Source organism: Lissotriton helveticus, chromosome 12 (assembly GCF_964261635.1).
Source record: "Lissotriton helveticus chromosome 12, aLisHel1.1, whole genome shotgun sequence".
Taxonomy (NCBI): domain Eukaryota; kingdom Metazoa; phylum Chordata; class Amphibia; order Caudata; family Salamandridae; genus Lissotriton; species Lissotriton helveticus.
The window spans coordinates 79,108,907-79,131,314 of record NC_136073.1 but is presented as its reverse complement, the minus strand read 5'-3'; the positions used below and the strand labels follow the sequence as shown (position 1 = coordinate 79,131,314).

General features: G+C 47.3%; 1 protein-coding gene across 1 annotated transcript in view; it reads right to left on the bottom strand.

Moving 5' to 3' along the window:
- Positions 1 to 22,408, bottom strand: part of LOC144797694 (alpha-2,8-sialyltransferase 8F-like) — a 177,384-nt gene that overhangs the window by 130,424 nt on the left and 24,552 nt on the right. The window contains exons 2-3 of the mRNA XM_078668424.1: positions 15,470 to 15,553; positions 14,386 to 14,472 (exon numbers count right to left, since the gene is read on the bottom strand). Coding sequence (XP_078524550.1) covers positions 14,386 to 14,472; positions 15,470 to 15,553 — 171 coding nt within the window. The remainder of the gene's footprint in view (positions 1 to 14,385; positions 14,473 to 15,469; positions 15,554 to 22,408) is intronic.

Sequence of the window (22,408 nt, the reverse complement as noted above, 5' to 3'; positions counted from 1 at the left end):
GCAAACAAGATGGTGGTGTCAGATCCTTTAAACTTACTCTTGACTCTCCAGCTACAGCACAAGAACAGAGATGCTAGAGCCCAAGCCCCTCTTGGCAACACTGGTGGGTCTTTACACAGAACCCTCCATCATTACCTCAAGGGACGGGGGAATTGGATAAAATAATAAACAGAGAAGAGACTGGTCCTGCGTAGGCCTCCTCAGTCAGCTACCCTCGGTGCTGTCTTGCAGATGGAAACCTAAAAGCAATAACACATCATTACAATCCTAACCTCCTACTCTGTCTATGGGATTCTATTCCGTTATTTTCTCTCACCCACCATTATGCAGCTGAACCTTAGCTCCTCTTCTTATGTGTGTAGTGATTCTGTTCTCCTCTATTAGTTGTCACTGTTGAGAGAGAGAAAAGGGGACAAGTATAGATTTATATATGACTCTACCTCTAGTGTCTCCTAACTGATTTTATAAGGGCTCTCTGTAAGTGCACTTACTTCACTATTTACGGAGAATGCCTTCTATTTTGGGTTTCTGGAATTTTCTTGTATACAGTAGAACTCCTTTCTTGTTTTCTAACCTTGCCTTTTTCTTGTCTCCACAGATTGCAAAGTTACTTAACACTCCTGAACTCCTTGGTGAGTTTCTTAACGTATATACATTGTATTTACACTTTCTGTTTGTTGAACTGTGTGTTGTCCATATTTACTCATGGTATCTTTCTCATTTCTCTTTTCAGGTATGAGCAAGTGACTGTATTACTTTCTTTCAAAAAATAAACGGTAAGTGCTAGAGATTGTGTTAATAACTTAGCTCTTATCTTGAGTTTGTGTTCCAGCGCTTTTCTTTGCTGCTCGGGAACTGTCTCTAGGAATTGCCTCGTCCGAGACCTTCAATTTGCTATCCTCCTCTTCTTTCTCTGTTCGACGTCTTTTGACACCTCCTCCTCAGTTAGGCACTCGATAACGGCAACCTTCTACAGCCGCTCTCCTGAAGGCTTGGCAACCCGCGCTTGAATCACGCGCCGGGTTCCGAAGTGAGAAAACGAAGTACTTCAGAATAGACTGGGGGCATGAGAGGGAAATCTTATTGCGACCTTCACTTTTCCTGACAGGAATTTACAAATTGCCACGAAATTAACTTCTCTGGGCGATAGTCTTTAGTGAAGTGCGCATTTCTTCCGGCGCTCGCGCTTCACATTGGGTTCACGGAAGCCAGGGGCCTGAGAGACTAGCGCGCCTACTGAGCCTCTTCTATGGCAACAGCGGCGGCCATCTTGAGTCTCCAGGTCCGCACCTTCTGGACCGTAACCCTTATATTTACTCATGGTATCTTTCTCACTTCTCTTTTCAGGTATGACCAAGTGACTGTATTTCTTTCTTTCAAAAAATAAACGGTGCTAGAGATTGTGTTAATAACTAAAAAGTCTATTAATTTCCTTCTTCACTTAGCTCTTAACTTGAGTCTGTGTTCCAGCGCTTTTCTTCGCTGCTCGGGAACTGTCTCTAGGAATTGCCTCTTCCGAGACCTTCAATTTGCTATCCTCCTCTTCTTTCTCTGTTCGACGTCTTTTGACACCTCCTCCTCAGTTAGGCACTCGATAACGGCAACCTTCTACAGCCGCTCTCCTGAAGGCTTGGCAACCCGCGCTTGAATCACGCGCCGGGTTCCGAAGTGAGAAAACAAAGTACTTCAGAATAGACTGGGGGCATGAGAGGGAAATCTTATTGCGACCTTCACTTTTCCTGACAGGAATTTACAAATTGCCACGAAACAAACTTCTCTCGGCGATAGTCTTTAGTGAAGTGCGCATTTATTCCGGTGCTCGCGCTTCACATTGGGTTCACGGAAGCCAGGGGCCTGAGAGACTAGCGCGCCTACTGAGCCTCTTCTATGGCAACAGCGGCGGCCATCTTGAGTCTCCAGGTCCGCACCTTCTTTGACCAGGCATTTCGTCCAGTGTTCATTGTGGTCGATAGTAGAGGACAGAACCCAGGGTTTGGGTCCTGACAGTACCCCCCAACAAGGCAGGTCCTCCCTTTCCGGGCTTGGTGGGAAATCGTTGATGAAAAGATCTAATTAACCTAGGTGCATTTACATCCTCCACTCTTTCCCAGGATCGCTCTTCTGGACCGTAACCCTTCCAGTCTATTAAATAGTACAACTTCCCTCTTGATCTTTTGGAATCCAAAATTTCTTTCACTTCGTACTCAGTTCCTCTTTCTAGCTGAATTGGCTTCGGGGGTGATTCGGCGTCTCAGGGTTGCAGGGCCTTCTTTAACAATGAAACATGGAAGACTGGATGTATCTTGAACTTGGGTGGCAAATTTAGCCGATAAGTCACCTGATTGATTTGCTCCTCGATAGGATAAGGACCGATAAATCGAGGTTGAAACTTCCTGTTTCCCCTCAACCTCAAATTTCTGGTACTCAACCAAACCTGACCTCCATTGGTCAAGGATGGCCCCTTGCGTCTTTTCCGATCAGCGTCTTTTTTATACTTTTCCTTGGCTACTCGTAGATTGTCTACAGCTCTTTGTTGAATTTGAAGCAGGTGCGACATAACTTCCTTGACTGCTGGGACTGCTGTTTCCATTTGTCGAATGGTAGCATTTGGGTGCCTGCCATAGTTCAAGAAAAAAGGGGAATAACCGGTCGAATTGTTCTCCGCATTATTGTGGGCGAATTCCGCTGTTCACAAATAATCCGACCAATTACCTTCCACTTTCAAAAGAAACAGTTGCAAAAATTGTTCCAGTTCTTGGTTCACCCTTTCTGTCTGCCCATCTGTTTCTGGGTGATAACTAGTGGAGAATCTAACTTCCGTCCCTAAACCTTCCATAAAGTCCCTCCAAAAATGGGACACGAATTGGGAACCCCTATCCGAGATGACAATTTTAGGGACCCCATGTAACTTGACAATCTGGGAACTAAAGTGGGCGGCTAACTGTTTGGCTGAAGGAACCCCTCTTAAAGCTGTGAAGTGGGCCATCTTTGAAAAGGCGTCCACCACCACTAGGAAGGTGTCGTACCCTTGACTAATTGGTAGATCTGTGATAAGGTCTAACGTAACTGTATGCCATGGATGGGGAGGTGTAGGTAGGGGTTGCAATAACCCCTTTGGAGCCTGCCGTTCAGACTTCCCCTGCGCACAAATCTCACAAGACTTAACATATTTCTCTATATCTGGTGTCATCCTTGGCCACCAGTAATGTCTTTTAATTATCTCCTTGGTCTTAACTTCTCCTTTGTGGCCAGTTAATTTGTCATCATGGCATTCACGCATAACTTGCTGCTGCAACTCCGTGGTTGGAAGATATAAAGCATTTGTTGAATGATTTTTCTGCTGGCATCCTTCTCCGCCCAACTCTGCATAGCCTCCGGGCTCATGATGTCCGCGATCGACTCTTGTAGTCGGATGGAGGTGATGGCTCCTATGATTTTGTCACTGGGAATGATTGGCTGAATGTCGGTAACGGTCTTCTGCAATTCTGTACCAATCCTGGACAAGGCATCTGCTCCTGGACGAAACGTGATCACGAAATCGTAGTCAGCGAAATACAAGGACCATCTTAGTTGTCGTGGTGTAAGAGTCCTGGCTGTTTTCAGAAATGTTAAATTACGATGATCAGTAAACTCCGTTACATGGTGCTGGGCTCCCATCAAGTAGTGCCTCCACTCCTTAAAGGCATCCTTAATGGCCAACAACTCTTTCTCAGTGATCGTATAGTTTATCTTCGCTTGAGTCAACTTTCTAGATCGATAGGCTACTGGGTGTAGTTGGCCTGTGGTCTTATGTCACTGCGATAAAACTCCTCCTACAGCTAGATCCGATGCAAGAGGTTTTATTTATTGCAATAAATAATAGATCCGATGCATCCGTACCTACATAAAAAGGCTCCGACGGGTCAGCATGCAACAGGACTGGTGCTGTGGTGAAGTCCTCTTTTAAGGATTGGAAGGCCTCCTCCAACTCCGTTGACCACTCAAACTTGGTTCCTTTCCTCAACAGTTTCGTGAGGGGAAGAATCTTCCTGGGGAACTCGCTAATAAATCTTCGGTAGAAATTGGCGAATCCATTGAAACTTTGGACTTCTTTTACGCTCCTCGGAGATTCCCAGCTCTTCACTGCCTCCACCGTACGTTGATCCATCAGAATCCCGGAAGGCGACAACACGAAACCCAAGAACTCCACCTGCTTTGCATCAAATGCGCATTTTTCTAGCTTCACAAACAATTTGTTCTCCTGCAGCTCCTGTAACACTCCCTTCACTTGTTCATGATGCTTCTCCACGTCAGAGGAATAAATGAGGATGTCATCTATGTACACTATCGCACACTGGTCTATGAATTCCTTCAGGACGTCATTGATGAAGTGCTGAAAGGCCGCAGGAGCGTTACACAGTCCATAGGGCATCACTTGATATTCAAAAAGCCCAAATCTAGTCCGAAATGCCGTCTTCCGCTCATCTCCTTCACGCATTCGAACTAGATGTAGGCTCCTCTCAAATTGAGCTTAGTGTAGATTTGCACTCCCTTCACTTGGTCCAGAAGCACCAAAATCAATGGCAATGGATACCGGTTCTTCTTGGTTATCTTGTTAATGGCTCTGTAGTCAATGCACGTCCGCAATTCTCCCTCCTTCTTCGGCACGAAAAATAAGGGGGATGAAACAGGAGACTGGGACGGTCGGATGAAACCATTGGCAAGGTATTTATCCAGGTACTCTTTTAGATGTTGGTGCTCTTTCTCGGTCAAGGCATAGACACGACTGCATGGCAAGTTGGATCCCGGCTCCAGTTCAATCTTGCAGTCGTAAACTCGATGTGAAGGTAACAGTTCTGCTTCCACTTCGTTAAAGACGTCCGCAAACTCTTTATATTCATCAGGAATCTCCTGAACGTTAATCACGCACCTAGAATGCTCAATGGAGCATAAGGACAAGGCTGGGTTGTTCCTTACCTGTTCGGTTTTTTAATTTAAACAATTCTCTCGACAATAACTCGAATCCATTACTACAGTTCTGGAACTCCAGTTGATTGTAGGATTATGCTCCGTAAGCCACGGAAGACCAAGGATCAGCTGAAACTGGGGAGCGTCTATTAAATTGAACTGGATCTTTTCCTGATGACCGTCATTGGCCGTCAATTGGATTACTTCCGTGTGGCTCACGATTGGTCCCGAAGAAAGATTCGTCCCATCCACTGCACGAACAGGCTCGCTCTTCAACTTCTGGATTGCCTGGATTCCCACCTTAGCGGCAAATCTCAAATCACAGAAATTTCCTGTAGCTCCCGAATCTATCATGACCGATACTTCCGTTAGGGTGGTTTGTCTGAACTTCACTTCCATGGTCATGACTAAATGCGGGGCCGCTGACTGTAGCGTATTTACCACTTGATACTCATGCGGAGTTATTCCTTGAATCGCACCCACCTGCTCAACTCCTCCCACAGGTGGTGCCGTTAGTTTTCCTTCGGCTTGAAAGTACTCTTAGGCTTCTTTGGGCAATCTCAAACAAAATGGCTTCCGGATCCAGAATACATGCATTGATTATTTGCCCTTCTTTTCTCTTTCTCTTCCTTGGTCAGTGGGCCTCTTATTGCCCCTATTTGCATTGGTTCCGTTCCTGAGTGAGTATCTGAGGTTCTAACTCCATCTGACCGAGCCCGTATCACCTTGAAGTCTCTTTTCTTTTCTCCTCGTCTCTCTCCCTGGCGGAAATCTATCTCCAACACCAAATCGATGAGTGCTGATACCTCGGTGGGCCGATTAGGAATCTGGGCCAAGGTGTCTTTTAATTCATCTCTCAATCCACGATAGAATATCGCCGCTCTCTTGCTTTCTGGCCAATCGGTCTCCACCACTAACTTATTGAACTGAGCCAGATATGCAATGAAGTCTCGGTTTCCTTGTCGTAAGTCAAGCAATTCGTTATCCACCACTTGAGAAATTCTCTGTCGGTCAAATATCCGTAAGAATTCTCATTTGAAATCTTCAAAATTCCCTAACAAAGGGTTATCCCGCGTGACTAATGGCATGGACCACGAAGCTGCATCCCCACGTAGATAAGAGAGTATGAAGGCCACTCTAGACTGCGCGTCTGGGAAGATCGAAGGGCGGCACATGAAGTGTAATGAGCATTGGGAGAGGAATATCTGCGCCTTCTGTGGGTCCCCGCTAAATCTCTCTGGAGCTGCCAATGGTATAACTGGGGGGAGGGAGTGTATAACTTGTGTGGTTGTCCTATTGGTGGTCTCTAATACTGGATTCATGGCCTCCCTCTCAAAACTACTGGGTTGACGTAATCTTAGCGCCAATTCGGCTGTTTCTTTTCTGGCACTAACTACCTCCTGTCTCAGGTTTCGATTCTCCTCCCTAACGCTCCCAATTCTTTTTGTATTGCGTCTAGGATTGTTCCTAAAGACTGGACATCAATTCCTTCCGCCATCTCTGTTCGGGTGCGAAGGCAACTTGAGCAGTTCACTCTGTCAGATCCTTTAAACTTACTCTTGACTCTCCAGCTACAGCACAGGAACAGAGATGCTAGAGCCCAAGCCCCTCTTGGCAACACTGGTGGGTCTTTACACAGAACCCTCCATCATTACCTCAAGGGACGGGGGAATTGGATAAAATAATAAACAGAGAAGAGACTGGTCCTGCGTAGGCCTCCTCAGTCAGCTACCCTCGGTGCTGTCTTGCAGATGGAAACCTAAAAGCAATAACACATCATTACAATCCTAGCCTCCTACTCTCTCTATGGGATTCTATCCCGTTATTTTCTCTCACCCACCATTATGCAGCTGAACCTTAGCTCCTCTTCTTATGTGTGTAGTGATTCTGTTCTCCTCTATTAGTTGTCGCTTGTGAGAGAGAGAAAAGGGGACAAGTATAGATTTATATATGTCTCTACCTCTAGTGACTCCTAACTGATTTTATAAGGGCTCTCTGTAAGTGCACTTACTTCACTATTTACGGAGAATGCCTTCTATTTTGGGTTTCTGGAATTTTCTTGTATACAGTAGAACTCCTTTCTTGTTTTCTAACCTTGCCTTTTTCTTGTCTCCACAGATTGCAAAGTTACTTAATACTCCTGAACTCCTTGGTGAGTTTCTTAACGTATATACATAGTATTTACACTTTCTGTTTGTTGGACTGCGTGTTGTTCATATTTACTCATGGTATCTTTCTCACTTCTCTTTTCAGGTATGACCAAGTGACTGTATTTCTTTCTTTCAAAAAATAAACGGTGCTAGAGATTGTGTTAATAACTAAAAAGTCTATTAATTTCCTTCTTCACTTAGCTCTTAACTTGAGTCTGTGTTCCAGCGCTTTTCTTCGCTGCTCGGGAACTGTCTCTAGGAATTGCCTCTTCCGAGACCTTCAATTTGCTATCCTCCTCTTCTTTCTCTGTTCGACGTCTTTTGACACCTCCTCCTCAGTTAGGCACTCGATAACGGCAACCTTCTACTGCCGCTCTCCTGAAGGCTTGGCAACCCGCGCTTGAATCACGCGCCGGGTTCCGAAGTGAGAAAACGAAGTACTTCAGAATAGACTGGGGGCATGAGAGGGAAATCTTATTGCGACCTTCACTTTTCCTGACAGGAATTTACAAATTGCCACGAAATGAACTTCTCTGGGCGATAGTCTTTAGTGAAGTGCGCATTTCTTCCGGCGCTCGCGCTTCACCTTGGGTTCACGGAAGCCAGGGGCCTGAGAGACTAGCGCGCCTACTGAGCCTCTTCTATGGCAACAGCGTCGGCCATCTTGAGTCTCCAGGTCCGCACCTTCTTTGACCAGGCATTTCGTCCAGTGTTCATTGTGGTCGGATAGTAGAGGACAGAACCCAGGGTTTGGGTCCTGACAGGTGGTGGGTGTGAGCAGCGTCTCAGCAGGCCTGGACACAGAGCCTGCTAGAGACCTTCAGTGAAGCTAGTGAGCTCCATCAATCTTCTGAGCCCATATGATAGAACAGAATTACAGGGAGACTCATGCATGAGGTTGGAGGTACAGAGAGGTGATGTGATAGAAGAGGCTGCAAGGGAAAAAGTGGGGGTGCCTTCCGGCAGATGGCGGTGATATAACTTCCCAGCAGTGTGAAGACTACAAAAAATTAGCACAAGTGGTATAAAGTGCCAAAGAAAATACTGCTTAAGGAAAACAAGGAGCGTCCTGCAAGGAGCAAAGGGGACTTTCTGTCCAAAACTCTTCAGTACCCCATGACCTATTGGCTAGGGACCATGAACAGGGTAAACATCTGCAAGAGCAGCTAGCCAGATATGAAACTTTAATAGTATCTACTCAGAGAGCCTTGCAGGACATCACTGGGTGCATCAAGTAGAGGATATAGACCATGGACATGGCACTTACAGAATTTGTAAGGATGCTTGCAAATGTGGGACAGGATAGTGGCTGCCTGAAACCTCAGGGTGCAGAAGTTAAGAAGGCAGTTGAGGACCACACTGGAGCACTCCCATTGTCTGAGAAGTTAGAGGACTTTATAGAACGGTTGCATACTTGAGGTCTATGGAGATCTTTGAAAATGATGCAAGGACTATGACACTACAGATGCTGAGGTTGGCAGCACTTGCTATGAAAACTAAAGATAAGACATTTCTACAGAGTGTGGTTCTTAAAAATGCAATAAAATGCGCCTCACCTTTGCCCACCAGGAACTCAGCTGGTAAGGTGGCTGTAGTGACCGGCTGGTCGCGGTATAGTGTTTCCAGAATGTGTTTTCAACAGCCTGTCCTTGTGGGCTGGCTTCCACACTCACACCACACCTATCCATCACATGTTTCACTGGTCAGGTGACCCTGCTAACAAAAGGAGCCGGGCGCATGTTCCCTGTGCCGGTTCCAGATCCAGTAATATAGGGCTGTGTTCTCATTCATTACTGCATGGGGGCCTAGGACAATGATCCTTACAATGGCAATGAGCAGGAACTGCCTCGCGTATAGGCTGGCAGCAACTTTGTTTTTGTTTTGGTTTTTTTTAAACACATTTTATTAGGTTTTTCAGCTTTTGTTATACAGCATCATGATACACATCTTATGCATGTCTTCATTCTCATAACTACCATTGCATGACCTTATCTCTTTTCCACTGTTACAGTGTCACATTCTTTAATGATTGTTAGCAATAAATTCGACTGTAGTCGCAATGGATCTAATATAGATTCAGGTTGAGTACGTGTTAAACTTAACTTCGGGTTGTTGTGGGGGAAATGTGGGCAGAGTCTTAGGCCCACCCCGCACCAACTGCCAGATGGACGTCGATGGTTGTAGGGCAAGAAGGTGGCCATCCAGAGCACGCACTGGCGAGGCCCTTACAACCATGCTGCTGACCGGCATTGCGGTATAAGGTCCGCAGAAGAAAGTGATTGAGTGCAGCTAGCTCCATGCTAAGGGCGCCTCCATGCGGCTGACCCTCCTATAAGAGGTAAGAAGCCTCCCCCTCTTCTGAAGTGCCTGTGGGGGCAGAGAGAAGCTGTACCGACAGTGTGGCGGATGAAGTGCCTGCATGGGAGAAAAGAATGGATCAGCCCGCGGCCGCATCCAGCATGATTGTCAAAGCCCACCTTGCAACGTGTGGGAGTGAGCTCATAAAGAAAGGCATTGCCTGCAGTACTGAGAAGGTGGGTGTGGTCTACATGTGAAGTGGTAGGAGCACCTACTGAGAGACAATAAGGCCTCAGCCGAACCGAGCAAACTTTATGGTATAGACAGGCCACCTTGCTGCAGGTTGCACGTTGTAAAACTCCTGTATGTGCTGGCGCCGTGCCAACACTGGAGGAAGAGTTGCACCAGTATTGAGAGAAGCACGGTCACTGACGCAGTGACCCCTCCCCGAGTACCTGCAGTGAGACATCCCCGGAGGCTGGTAAGGGTATGTGGTAGAAGCCTGTGCCGCGGCCTGTGAGGACGAGCTGCCTGGATGTGTATGGCTGCACCAATCCGGGGCCGAAGAGAACGGCAACGGAGGAAGGCCCAATGACGTTTGGAGCAACTTTGAAAACGTGGGCCCGGCTGGTGGCTACAGATGTGCTGCAACCTTGTGAGAGGTCTCCTACCCGCCATGCTTGCTCACCGGCTGTACAATAAGGAGCCTCTTCAGGAGAGAGTGGCGGGGATGTTCATGGTAGCCATCCTAGCAGTACCTGTGAGGAGCAACATGCCTGCAGCGTGAAAGGAGCTGCTGTGGCATGTGTGAAGGAGTTGGATGTGGTGTTGATTATCCACACCTTCCTCTGCGGTGCTGGAGAGAAAATTGCCAGGACCCATGATTAACTGCAGCACTGCCTCATGGTGGCCACTGGTGGTTAACTAGCCCAGTTTACAGGGAACACAGCCAGAGAAACAGCCTGCAGCATTGATACAGCTGCCATGGCCGCCTAAAATGACTGCAGCACCCCTAGCGGCTGGTTGCCACACAGCACTCCAGGCCTGGCGGTCTGGAGAACAATGAAAGAAACACCAACAGGCCAAGTTTGAGGTGTCAAACTGGACTACCATGAGGAAAGCTAATTATAGCTTGCAGTGCCCTAAAGTGAACTGAAATGCTCTCAATGAAGAGGAGAGACTGTCAACCCCCAGTAATGAACCCCACAAGAAGTCCTATGTAGCAGAGCATAAGGAAAGGTAGAAGGCTGCCCGGCACATAGTTTGAAGTGGGGTAAGCACCCCAGCAGTAGCTTTCAGTGCAAGCCACTGATGCGCAGAGTCAAGTGACCAAGAAGGGTCCAGTAAAGAGAGTGATACCAAGTGTCTAAGAAAGGGGTGAGGAGAAGATGTTCCATAAAGAGAGGACCGGGCACGCAGGTGCCAGCAGAGGCCACCATTGAAGAAAAAGTTTGAGAGCACAGGGTCAGAGGCGTGCAGAGGGCCTCATCTGGAGATCAGACAGCACAGGCAGGAGTCCGGGAGTAAGAGCCTTGCGAGGAAGAGGACCAGTGTTTTCACAGGGTGTAACAGGCAGGAGTGCGTGCTATGATAGGGCAGCCTCGAGGCGCATGCATGACGTTATTGAGTGAAGAAAGAGTGAGGAAAGTAAGTGCTGCTACGGTGTAGCCTTGAGGCGCAAGGGGTGCGTTATCAAGTGAAGACAAAGATAAGACCTGAGAGAGGTCCACAAAGAGAAGACATGTGAGAGGTCCACTATGAGGAGACCTATGAGAGGTCCACCACGAGAAGACCTGTGATCTGTCCACGAAGAGAAGACCTGTGCGAGGTCCACCATGAGTCAAGTCCTGCAGAGAGGACAGGACACAACCAGGGAGGTCCCTGTGAAAAGAAGATCATGGCGAGAGTCCTGGTCAGGAGAGAGAGCAGAAGAGAGTCAGTCCTAGGGGTAGGGGTATACGTGACCGGGAAGGTCCAAGTGAAGTGCACTTCACATGGAGAGGCCTGGTCAGAAGGAAGAAGAGTTTGACAAGATTGAATAAGGCTACATCTGGAAGAGGAAGAGAAAAGAGGTGAAGAGCATGGCAAGTGGGTATATTGCCAGGTTGCAGTGAAGATGGGAAAGGAGCAGAAAAGCGTGGCACGAGGTCACAGCACTGGAGTGCAAAGAAAATGAAGGAAGAAGAGAATGGTGTGTAGTAGACACCTGGCACACCACAAATTACAGGATGATAACCGTGACTGTCATCATTATCAAGTGCATCACTAAGACCATCCAAGGAGCACAGGACATCTGAAGTGGACCCCTATACCTATGAAACACCCAGAGGTCAACGAGGCATCTTTGGTGCTGTGGGAGGCTGGCCGGCCAGACACCATCTTTGTGCCCAGGTGAACCTGACGCCAGCTGGTGAGAGCACTCTTGACCATTGGACCTTGCACGTGAGGCTTGGACATCACCTGTTGGGAGTGACCCGCTTGGCATGGCCCATGGGAGGCCCATGCAGTCCTGTGGCAATCCAGGAGCAAGGGCCTCATTGGGTTCCTGTGAGAGGGGAGTCCAGTCAAGAGAGATGTGCCTGCAACTGATCCACAGCAGGTATTAGAGAGCATGGAAAGCACTTATGGAGACTGGGAATCCCTAAGACTATCCAGCAGATGCCTGTGCACCATAGTGCGGATGGCAAGAGTACATCAACCCTGAAACAACCACTCTTGCGGCAGAGTGAGTGACTCAGAGGTGGTGCTGTTGGCGATTCCTCCATGGCCCAATGGTGTGGCATGGGAGGGATACTGCTTAGTCCACACAGTCTCGTGGGAGCCCAGTGAAAAGGGCTTCACGTGAGGCTTGGAAGTGGCCCTATTGGGAGTGACCCCTTGGCATGGCCTATAATAGGTCCCACGCAGTCCCGTGGCAATCCATGGGCAGGGGCCTCAGGGGATTCCCTTGCGAGGGGAATCCTAGTAGGAGAAGGAAGCCTGAAGTTGCTCCACCATAGGGCAGCTGGAAGCATTGCAGGATCCGAGGAAGACTCTTCAACAGTTGCATTGACATCATCTGTCTTCAAAGGCATGCCATCCATGGAGCTAGGGCAACTTTAAAGACATATCAACAGCAGAATCTGCTGTTGCTCCAAATGCACCCTCATAGCGAACTTTGTAAATAGACTTCCACACAGTGAGACCAGGTGAGATAGGACACACAGTGCCCGGGTGGACTGTGACATCTTAGACTAGTGAGTGAGGGAATCCGGACTTCATCCACACTGCCATTCGTGCCTAGAGTAGTCTGGTTAAACAATGGTGGCATGCTGTGAAGCCTGGTTTTCCCAGCTCCACCTGACCACTTATCCTGTACTGCAAGCAACCCTGAATAGACTCAGGTGAGTTTTTGTATTGTCTTTTTATTCTCTCCCATGGGTTGGACTCATTGTCCCATTTTCAATAAAGTTTGGGAGGGATGTAGTGACCGGCCTCGTCGCGGTCTAGTGTTTCCAGATTATGTGTTTCCACCAGCCACTCCTTGATGTCTGGCTTACACACTCACCCCACACCCATCCACCACAGTTGTCACTGGCCAGGTGACCCTGCTAATAAAATGGGGTGGGTGCATGTGCCATGGGCCAGTTCCAGAACCAGTTATGTAGGTTCTGTGTTCTTATTTGTTACTGCATGAGGGCCTCGGGCGCTGACCCTTACAGTGGCCAATGAGGAAATGGTGCTGGTTAAGATAAGAGACAATAAACAAAGGTAACTGATCACCAACATTGTATTCCAGAAGAAAGAAAGGAGAGGTCTCCTCAACTGCTAAACTTGAGCCTTGCAACACTGAGCAGGCCCTCAACGGTTACTTAACGCTAATAAAAAGGGGCTCCTGGGTGATTACTTGCCACAGTTCATCTGTTTTCTGTAATTATGAGAGCAGCTAGCTGGGGTCGTGCCCTACAGTGGTTGCTACCAGACTCCGGTGGTCGGGCAGATAAAAAAAGAAAACCTAAACCAAAAAAAAACACTTACCTGAAACGGATGCAGCTTCTCCTTTGTCCACTGTCCCGCCAACATCTTCCTGTACTCAGCCGCAGGTAGCACCCGCCCTCCCAGCCTCCCCATAGCCAATCTCAACGCTACAATGCAGCTTTGTGATTGGACTGAGCGCCGTAGATCGGCGCTCAGACGGGGACTGGGAGGGTTTGCATGTTCCTCACCCGTGTAATGCAGCCTGTTTGGGGACATGCAAAGTGCATAGGACAGCTTGGGGCGGCTCGAGAGGGCCGGCAAAGCAGTCCTGCGCACTTCAGTAGTGAAACCTACTCTTCTCCCTACTCCGCCAGCGCTGCCCCACCTGAGAGCCACTGACGTATTTAGGAAAAATAAAACAATAATAACAATAGTTATTATCATTTTATTTTTCCTTTTTTTTAGTGGGGCGACGCTCCTCTGCCTTAGTGGAGGAGCCGCCACTGTGCCTGGCTGTATTGCCTAGTGTAAGGTCACAGACATTGTCTACACCTGAGGAACTTGTTTAAAACTGTGAGGAGTTAGCAGAAGTCACTGAGAATAAAATTTGACATGTGATTATTCCTGCCTCCCAGGTTTAGTGCAGACTTTTCCTATAGGCGAAGTGACGCGTCAAGCGTGTTCGGAGACCAGATATGGCAACAGGTTTGACTGGTGTTGGCTTACAGGTTTCCAAGGTGTTGGAACACACACTGATGCCTGTTTTGTGTCGATTTGTAATCCATCCTGAGTGTGCCTTCAATAGAAGTGATTTAAACCATAAACGGTGTTAAATAGCACACACATATTCCTATTCTACCTGCCCTTTGCCCTAGGGCTGCTTTGATGCTCAATGCCACTTCACTTCCTTTTGTAAACCTACTGTTGTCATACAATACAGTACATAAAGGATCAAAGGCTAATGAGCTTACTATCTTTACTTCCAGTATCAACAATGAACTCTGCTCTGCGTTTCTAAATTGTTTCTTGGCACCTGTAGTGGTTGATCTTCTCCTTGTCTTCATGCCAGGGGCATCTCAGCATCGCTGCCACATCCTGCATTAGGGTTTTTTCATCAAACCTATAAGTGATCGAAATGAATTGATAAATGAATGAAGTGCAAAGCACATTTAAAATTCATAGTCTAGGCTCCTTCTTTTTCACCCCCTGTTTTTAGATCCAGTGTTAGCCAAGAACTTTCAATTTACTAAAATTATATGTACAATATACATATTTATAGCAGTTTCGTCCAGCACTCTGCATTCATCGGTCTGTTGGGTCATTCACATGTTCTTTCACCCGCTACATAATACAGCAGTGGGTCAGCCCGCTTCAGCTATTGGATCAATTCAAAGAGAGTAATGGTATTTCTCTTTCACCAGGTGCACGTCCGCACACAAAGAAGTTCCCTCGAGGGCCAGGTAACACTATGGCAATGTGTACTTTTTGAGACTGGAAAAAACACAACTGTCAAGGTATTTTTGCTATACATGTGCGAGCCTCGAAGCTCCCCCAACTAAAAGAAATTAGAAAAACCATGACACAACAAGTCCTGCAAAGTTAAGATGCCAGCAGACAACACCAAGTCCATTGGCTTTTTCAATGCTTGTTCAATTTGCAGTCTAGGTCCTTCCTAGTAAAGGCTATTTATATTAATAGATATTGGAGGGAGAAAACCAGCACTGATTCATCTAGTCTCTCCATGTCTTCACCTTGTCAAAAGCTGTAGTCACCTCTATAGGCTCACCACAGTACCTGAGTTTACTCACAAGTTTTATTTCGCCCCGCTACCCACGGATCTAGAAACAGGAGAAGTGAAATTACGTTTTATTATGCAGGATGTTCTCCAACAAGAGAGTCTTTCAGTCTTCTGTTCCCACGTGCCCCAAATTATCATTGTTAATCAGCCAAGCATCGGAGAGGCTACAAAAAGGCGGGACTTTCACTCATTACCCAATATCCAAACACTGAACTAGTCTTTTTGTTGGGAGTATGACACCCAGGTGCGGCAGGCTCACCCAACCCCAATAGCCATCTGAGTAACCATGTAGAAGGATGTAGAACCATATAGTACTCACTTTGTTGTCAATGACAGGGCAGTGAGATTCTTAGTTAGTGTCGTGCACGCGTCCTTCGAAAGTTTTTCTCTTACTTCCTTTGACCTGGAAAAAAGAAAACACACAGACAGCTTACAGCTCCCAATCATAACACAGGGTTTGGAGTAAAAATGGTACACCAGTACAAACAGATGTTCAAATGTAGGACTGTACTAGATCCCAAACGATAAAACACATTAGAAAAATTCCTTTTCAAAAGTGAATGCTTGATCATCTGCTTCTTACCTTTTGAACTAGATTCAAAAGGTACATATATTCATGGTAAGGTTGTACCAGTTAGTTTGGGCAGTTTTTAGTCAGATGAACAATCTGATGGTCAAGGGAGTCTGAAGACTTTGGGTCAACTGGAAGCTGAAATTGAATATGAATAGAGGTGACATTTACTGATATCTGCAGGTCTGAGACCAATTGAGAAATTATGACATTGAATGGGAGAGATTGATAGATTTGATAGAGACGTCTAGCCGCAGATGCCTTAACTTTGAATATCCCCAGGCATCAGACTGGATCCGGAAAACTTTTCTGCAGCAGCACCTCTGCGTGCCGGGGGGCGGCGCTGCCTGCCTCCGCCCTGTTGTCTTCCGCGGACATGACGTTAGCGGAGTTATATATGCCCCTGCCGGCGCGCTGATGTCAATTTTATTCTTTTCCGCGTCCGAGCGCGAATCCTGGAAAACCAGCAGTTCCTTGGCCTGGTTTTTGGGCCTTCTATGACACCCTCGGTGTCGTGGGAACAGTGTGTAATGCCTTCCGGATTTAAGGCTTGGGAAGCTTGTGCGTGTCAGATGTCTGGAACTGACCCGCACCTCATTTGTATCTGGAGCCTCGGCGTGCACCACAACTCCAAAGACTGTGACGCCTATCAGAGGATGAAACCAAAGTCCTTGAGGGAGCGTCGCATGAAGTTGCTGGCCGAACAGGTGTCTGGTTCGGCTCACTCCCGTCGCCGCTCTTCTTCTCGGCATCGGGCTCGTTCCCGAGGTAACTCCTGCAACTGCCGTGTGACAACAGGTAAGCCTAAGCACAGGCGTTGCTTATGGAGATCTTCATCCACTGTCCCTGCCGCTGCCGCCCAATCCTCTCGCACTGCGCCAGGTGATGGCACACGGCAGCCTCATTCTCCGTACCCACCCTTTCCGGGTGTTGGGGCAATGCAAGCCCAAATGGAGGATTATTTAAAGTCACTCCAGGCTTGTTTTGAGTAGCCCCCTCCCCCTGGTGCACCTTCGGGTCCCACAGAGGTAGCTGACACTCATGCCGGGTCTTCTTCTGCTTTGAGAAATTGGGGGGTATGGCCCTTTGGACTGAAGTGGGGTTGGGCCCAATATATGCTTAACAAAACAGAAGAACCCACACTTCACGTTATTTCAACAAGTATTATTCAAGTAGAGAAATGAACAAACTTTGTCATGTTCATCTCGGCAATTATTTACGCCTTTTAATCGTTTTTTGGAATAGACAATACTGTTTCTAGAAAGAGAAGAAGACGTTCTTCACAAACATAACCACATACTTTTGTTGTCTGAGTTGTGCAACAACCTATGTGTAAAGAGAGTGAAACATACAATTAATACGATTCATTTCATGGTACATCGTATTATTTTTAAAAAAATTAAAACAGGTGGAAAAAGAAATTTTAAAGTGAAAAACTATGTCAAAATTATTTCAAATGGACATCAACACATAAGCACAATTTTTTCGAAATACTGAAATGTCATCAATCACTGTAGATACTCAGTATAAAATTAATGTCAACAATGTTTGCAATAGATAAGGTTCAGTCCCCTTTGTCAACAGTGTTTTCAAGAATATAGGATTTAATCCTTTTTGCCGACGCGTTTCGAGTGTGGGTTTCCTGTACCCAGACTCTCATCAGGGCCAAATCAATCGTTTTTCCAATCCTTATCCTAATAATAAAAAAACAAAATGTGCATACTTGTTAGGACAGCTTTCCTTCACCCTCTCAGTTTCTTAAATGTCTACATAGTTTGCATCAAGGTGCCTTACCTCGAAGTTGTGGAGGTGAAGGTCACACTTGAAGCTTGTGAATAAAGCTGTGTGCACGCTTCTAAAATAAAGATTGTTGTGTATTTGTTAGTTACGAAGATCCAACAATCATTTCCTATTTTTAAAAAAATATACAAAGGACAGGACATTCCTACCTGGCACGGAGTGTCTCAAAAGTTCAGTTGTGTGAACTATTTTCTCTCATCGTTTTTTTAGAAGGACGGGACCACTTGTAATTTAAATTTCCTTCTGTGAAAAGAGTAACCGACAGTGGCGTTATTATGTCTATTTCTACATTTAGGTTCGTATCCATTATACTACTAGGGGAACCGCTAAACCACTCACCGCGAGTTTCCTCACGTTGATCGCGGTGTCTCTCACCAGCCTTGTCTAGCGGTAACCGTTCACTGTCTGCGGATCTGTAACATGAAAAGACCCGTTAGGGACGCTGTGTTGAAAGCAAGGACCGCGATCGTGTTACCAGCAAACTAAGGGTCCACGCTTACCTATTTCTTCCGCTTGCTCTCCTCTCAATGCTCTCCTTGTTCTGAATCACCAGTGTTGGTCAAACAGGCAGCCGCCTGTACGTTTCTTTAAACTTTCTTGACCAATCAAATCGGAGTATTGCGGTGAAGCCCCGGGAGTGCATTCTGGGAATTGTAGTGAATTGAACGATTCACATTAAATTTTTATTAGAGTCTGTTCAATTCACTCATTGAGTTGAGTCCTTTGTTGATGCTGTCGAACCTCATTATTAGGTACGCTTCCTTGCGTAACAGCGCTTGTTCTACATTTGGTGATCGATGTTTTGGATCAATGCTCGTTAACACCGTCCAAGTGAAATCGGTCTCCTTGTGATTGAAAGCCACAAAATGGTCTACCATTGGGGCATTCGGTCTTCTTCTGCTGACGTTTCACCGGCACTGGCTGTGTGTGTTGACTCCGATTCCGGAGCCGACGCAATGCCACCGAGCCAAGGCCCAGAGCTCAGCCCATCCTGGCAGTCAGCGCATAGCCCTGTGCGGCTTCCTGCACCGACGTCGCATGTGGCGCCGGCGATGCCCGGGTCGAAGCCTGGGTTTACACCAGGCTCGGCGCCAATTCCGGCGCCTCGTGCTCCCTCCAGGCAGGTTGCAGTGGGATCGGCATCGGTCGGCGTTCAAGTTCAGTCCTCTGTCGAGGTCGTCGACGTTGAGGTGACTCCGTTACGGTTTCGATCGGTGCCGGATTCGAGTCCACTTCCCTTGGTGCTTGCTCCCCCCGATTTCTTGGGTGGCAATGGGTCTCCACCACGGCATCCATCGATGCCAGTGCTACCATTTACGCCTCCTCGCTTGGAACCTGATGTTTCCCTGGACTCCCCTGATCAAGGAGCCCAGGTGCAAGTACCCTGTGTCCTCTGGCCTTCGGGTCAGTCTCCGGCTCCTCCACTGCTCATGTCCATTGGTAGAATTAGCCTTCAACCGTCTCCTACTGACAGTTTGTTATCTCCTACACGGATGGCAACTGAGTCTAGTGCTGCCTTCGCGCGCTATTCATGGGGCTGCTGCTGTGCTTGGCTTTCAGCCTCCTATGGTGCCTCTTCTCTCTGATCCTTTCTTGGATCTGCTCCCTTTGGAGCCTATCGAAGTAGAACCTGTGCTGCCCTTCGGAGACTCTTTACTGGATATCCTGCGTGGCACATGGTCCAGACCCTCTTCAGGTGACCCTGTTGATCGGGCTATTGCTCGGAGACAATGCCCTGCCCCGGGTGATCCTCTTTGTCTGTCTCTTCACCTAACAGTTCAGGGACTGGTTGTCCAGGCAGTTTTTAATTTACAGTCCTCACCCTCTTTGCCCCTGTTACCTCCCACCAGGGAATCTAGGTGGCTGGATGATTGTGGTTTCCGGCTTTTCGCCTCTGCCAGCGCAGGCGTACGGGCTTTAAATGCGGCCTGTGTGTTTTCACGAGCATCCTCCGCTCTTTGGGACTCAGTTGCTCACCTTCTCCCTTCTATTACAGAAGGTTCACGAACAGAATTACTTTGTCTACTGCTTCATGGTAGAAGCATGGAACGGTTCTTCCTTTGGTCATCCCAGGATGCAACTGACTCTATGGGATGGGTGCTTGCTCGCACTGTGGCTTTACGCCGCCATGCTTGGATGCGCTACAGTCGCTTCCTAGATCATATTCGGGATACACTCAGAGATCTTTTGTTCAATGGAGTGGATCTTTTTGACTGCCACATGGATTCAGCGGTCTCCCGTCTCTTGTCAGGGCTGCCATAAATCTGGTTGCCATATTCTCTGCCTTATTTTCAGGTACCCAACCTAATACTCAGGTTGGTTTTTAGTGACCAGTTACTGTTCATGGCTGGGTTGCCATCTCTATGTTTGTTCGGCGTAGCTATTTGGCTGATTCTCTTCTGTTCAGTCCTGTTATGTTATGTTCATTTATTTCTTCTATAGCGCTCGGCTACTCCAAGGAGCATCCCGGCGCTTTGGCGAAGAGTATCAGCAGGTAGAACAACAACAATAACAGCTAGAACACAGACAGAAAGAAGAGAAAAACTATTTAGTAAAAAGCCACGTTTTTAGGCCCTTCCTAAATACAAGAATACAGAAGTCCTCTGAATGTGTGCTTAGCCCAAGAGGACGTCCCATCTAGGGATTAGCCTATGTGGAGTATTTCATGGCATTGGGTTCTGCCTTTGCCTTGGTACGCTCCTATGGAGTTTACAAGCAGACGTCCTGCTGGGAGTCTCTTGTTTCTTCCTACAGAATTCCTCGTATAACTTGCTGTATTGCACGTTGGGTTGGTCTGTCTGTACTGCAGTGGAACCTGGCTTGGGTTCCATGCTGTGTGGTGTCTATCTCACATGCTTAGTGTGACACCTTGTCGTGGCAAATCTTTCACGAACTACACACTATTTGCCGCTGTGTGGTCTGCTTCTTCTTGTTTTTACTGGGCAACTTGAACGTACAGCCCCTTCGGGTTTGTCCTCCAAAATGGTGGATTAACAGATGCTTTCTGTTTCCTTACGAGTCTTTCCATGCTTTTGCTTGGATTCGTTCTGTGCATTCTCAAAGGGACGTGTTTTTCCTGGATACTCGCTCCTTGAGATCCAGGTCTTTTACACTTTTCCTCACTTTTGCCACTGTAGTGACTAGTTATTTTTCCTACTCTGTCTTGCAGGGGACTGTGGTTCCTCTCAGACAAGGGGCATGGGTTACTTACTGCTCTGGACATTGTCCTACCCAGTTTCCGCATGTCGGTAGGTATGTTCAGCGTACTCCAGACTCTTGTTGGGTCACGCTTCATTGTTTCAAAGTTTTTCCTCCTGCTCTGTATCTGCTCTGTGTTCTTATACAACTGATTCGTGCAGGCTCGTTCATTCATGTGGTGTCCATGGTTCCTGACTCGGTCTATTTGTACCACCAGCTCTTGTGGTGTCTGGCTTGCTGGTGCCCTTTTTGGGCTGTTGCCTTCTTGCTGTTTTGTGCCTCCGAGCTTCTATGCTACCCTACAGGTAGTCTTTGCTTACTGCGTATGGTTTCAGCGTCCATACTGCATGCTTAGGTCCCCTCTGGTCTTCGCTTTGTTTGTTGTTGCTCGACTGCTTGTCATCGGCCCTTCACATATTGTCACAACACCGCCTAGTCCTGGCTTGTCTTCTACTTTCGTACTACCAGCATCTTGTGGCCATGGATTGGCATTCTGCCACTGCTGTCACTTGTATCTTCTGTTATCTTTTTCAACAGGATTCTTTTTTTGCTGTTGTACATATCGGACCGATGTTCCATGCCTCTGTCATACAAGTTGCCGTCTCTCGAGGCTTTGCTGCAATTGGCACACTGCATCCGGCGGTTCTCTCACACCCTCGGCTAAGCACCACTTCTTACAAAGTCATACCCTTCATCTTTTCTCCAGCTTATCTAGTATAGGGTTTCTTCTCCATGCTGGCACTTACTGGGTATGGGTCAGCCTATTGCCACTGCTGTCCCACGTGCCTTTACAGGTACAGGTTTCACAGTGCTTTTTACCACTGTTTTGCTTCGTCGACCGGTATTGGCTTTTGCTTTCTGTCGCCACCTCAGATCCTGTGGATCCTTCAAACCCTGGTTTGGTTCATCTCCTTTTTTGAAGTTATGTACTCTCACTTCGCCACGAGTATTCAGGCTCTGTGTTTTCCATCTCTCAACCCGGTACACCCAAATGGAGTTTTTGTGCTGTTCTTGATGGCTTCTAGTGCCTTTGCCTCCTATGGTTTTCCGCTCTCTTTAGATCTTCATGGTCTGGTGGTTAACTGTGCTAACATTACTGTCCGCATTGTGGTTCCTCAAGGTAAATGGTGCTGTTAGGTTACCTTATGGATGACTACGTTATTTTTGGGAACTTGGTGGGGTTCAGTCGCATACCCGCCTCCTTTATTGGTATGGCTTTGGTATCTATTCAAAGTTAAGGAATCTGCGGCTAGACGTCTCTATCAGATAAACGAGTTACTTACCTTAGGTAACGATGTATCTGGTAGAGACATGGTCTAGCCGCAGATTCCTTAACGCCGGCCCGTCCTCCCCGTTCAGTTCCTTCCAGCCCTTGGCCTGGATTGTAGGGTGTGAAATCTATTCACTTTTTTCCCACCATCCCGCTTTCCCCATCTACATTGCCTTATGGGCTTTGCCACCTCTGCGGCCTTTTCCTTCAGGTCTATTGGCTATGTACATTTATGGATCTTTAATTGGGATTGCAACGTCTCTTTTTGGTGACGTCTTGTGGTGAACTCTTCGTAATCTAGTGTTCCGGACCTGTTCTCCTTCACGGTTTTACTTTCAGGATGTGGACTTTCTGCTTTCTGCCAGGCTGTTTTTCCACATCCTTGTCTCCCTTTAACGTTAATTGAGCCTTTGCTTTTG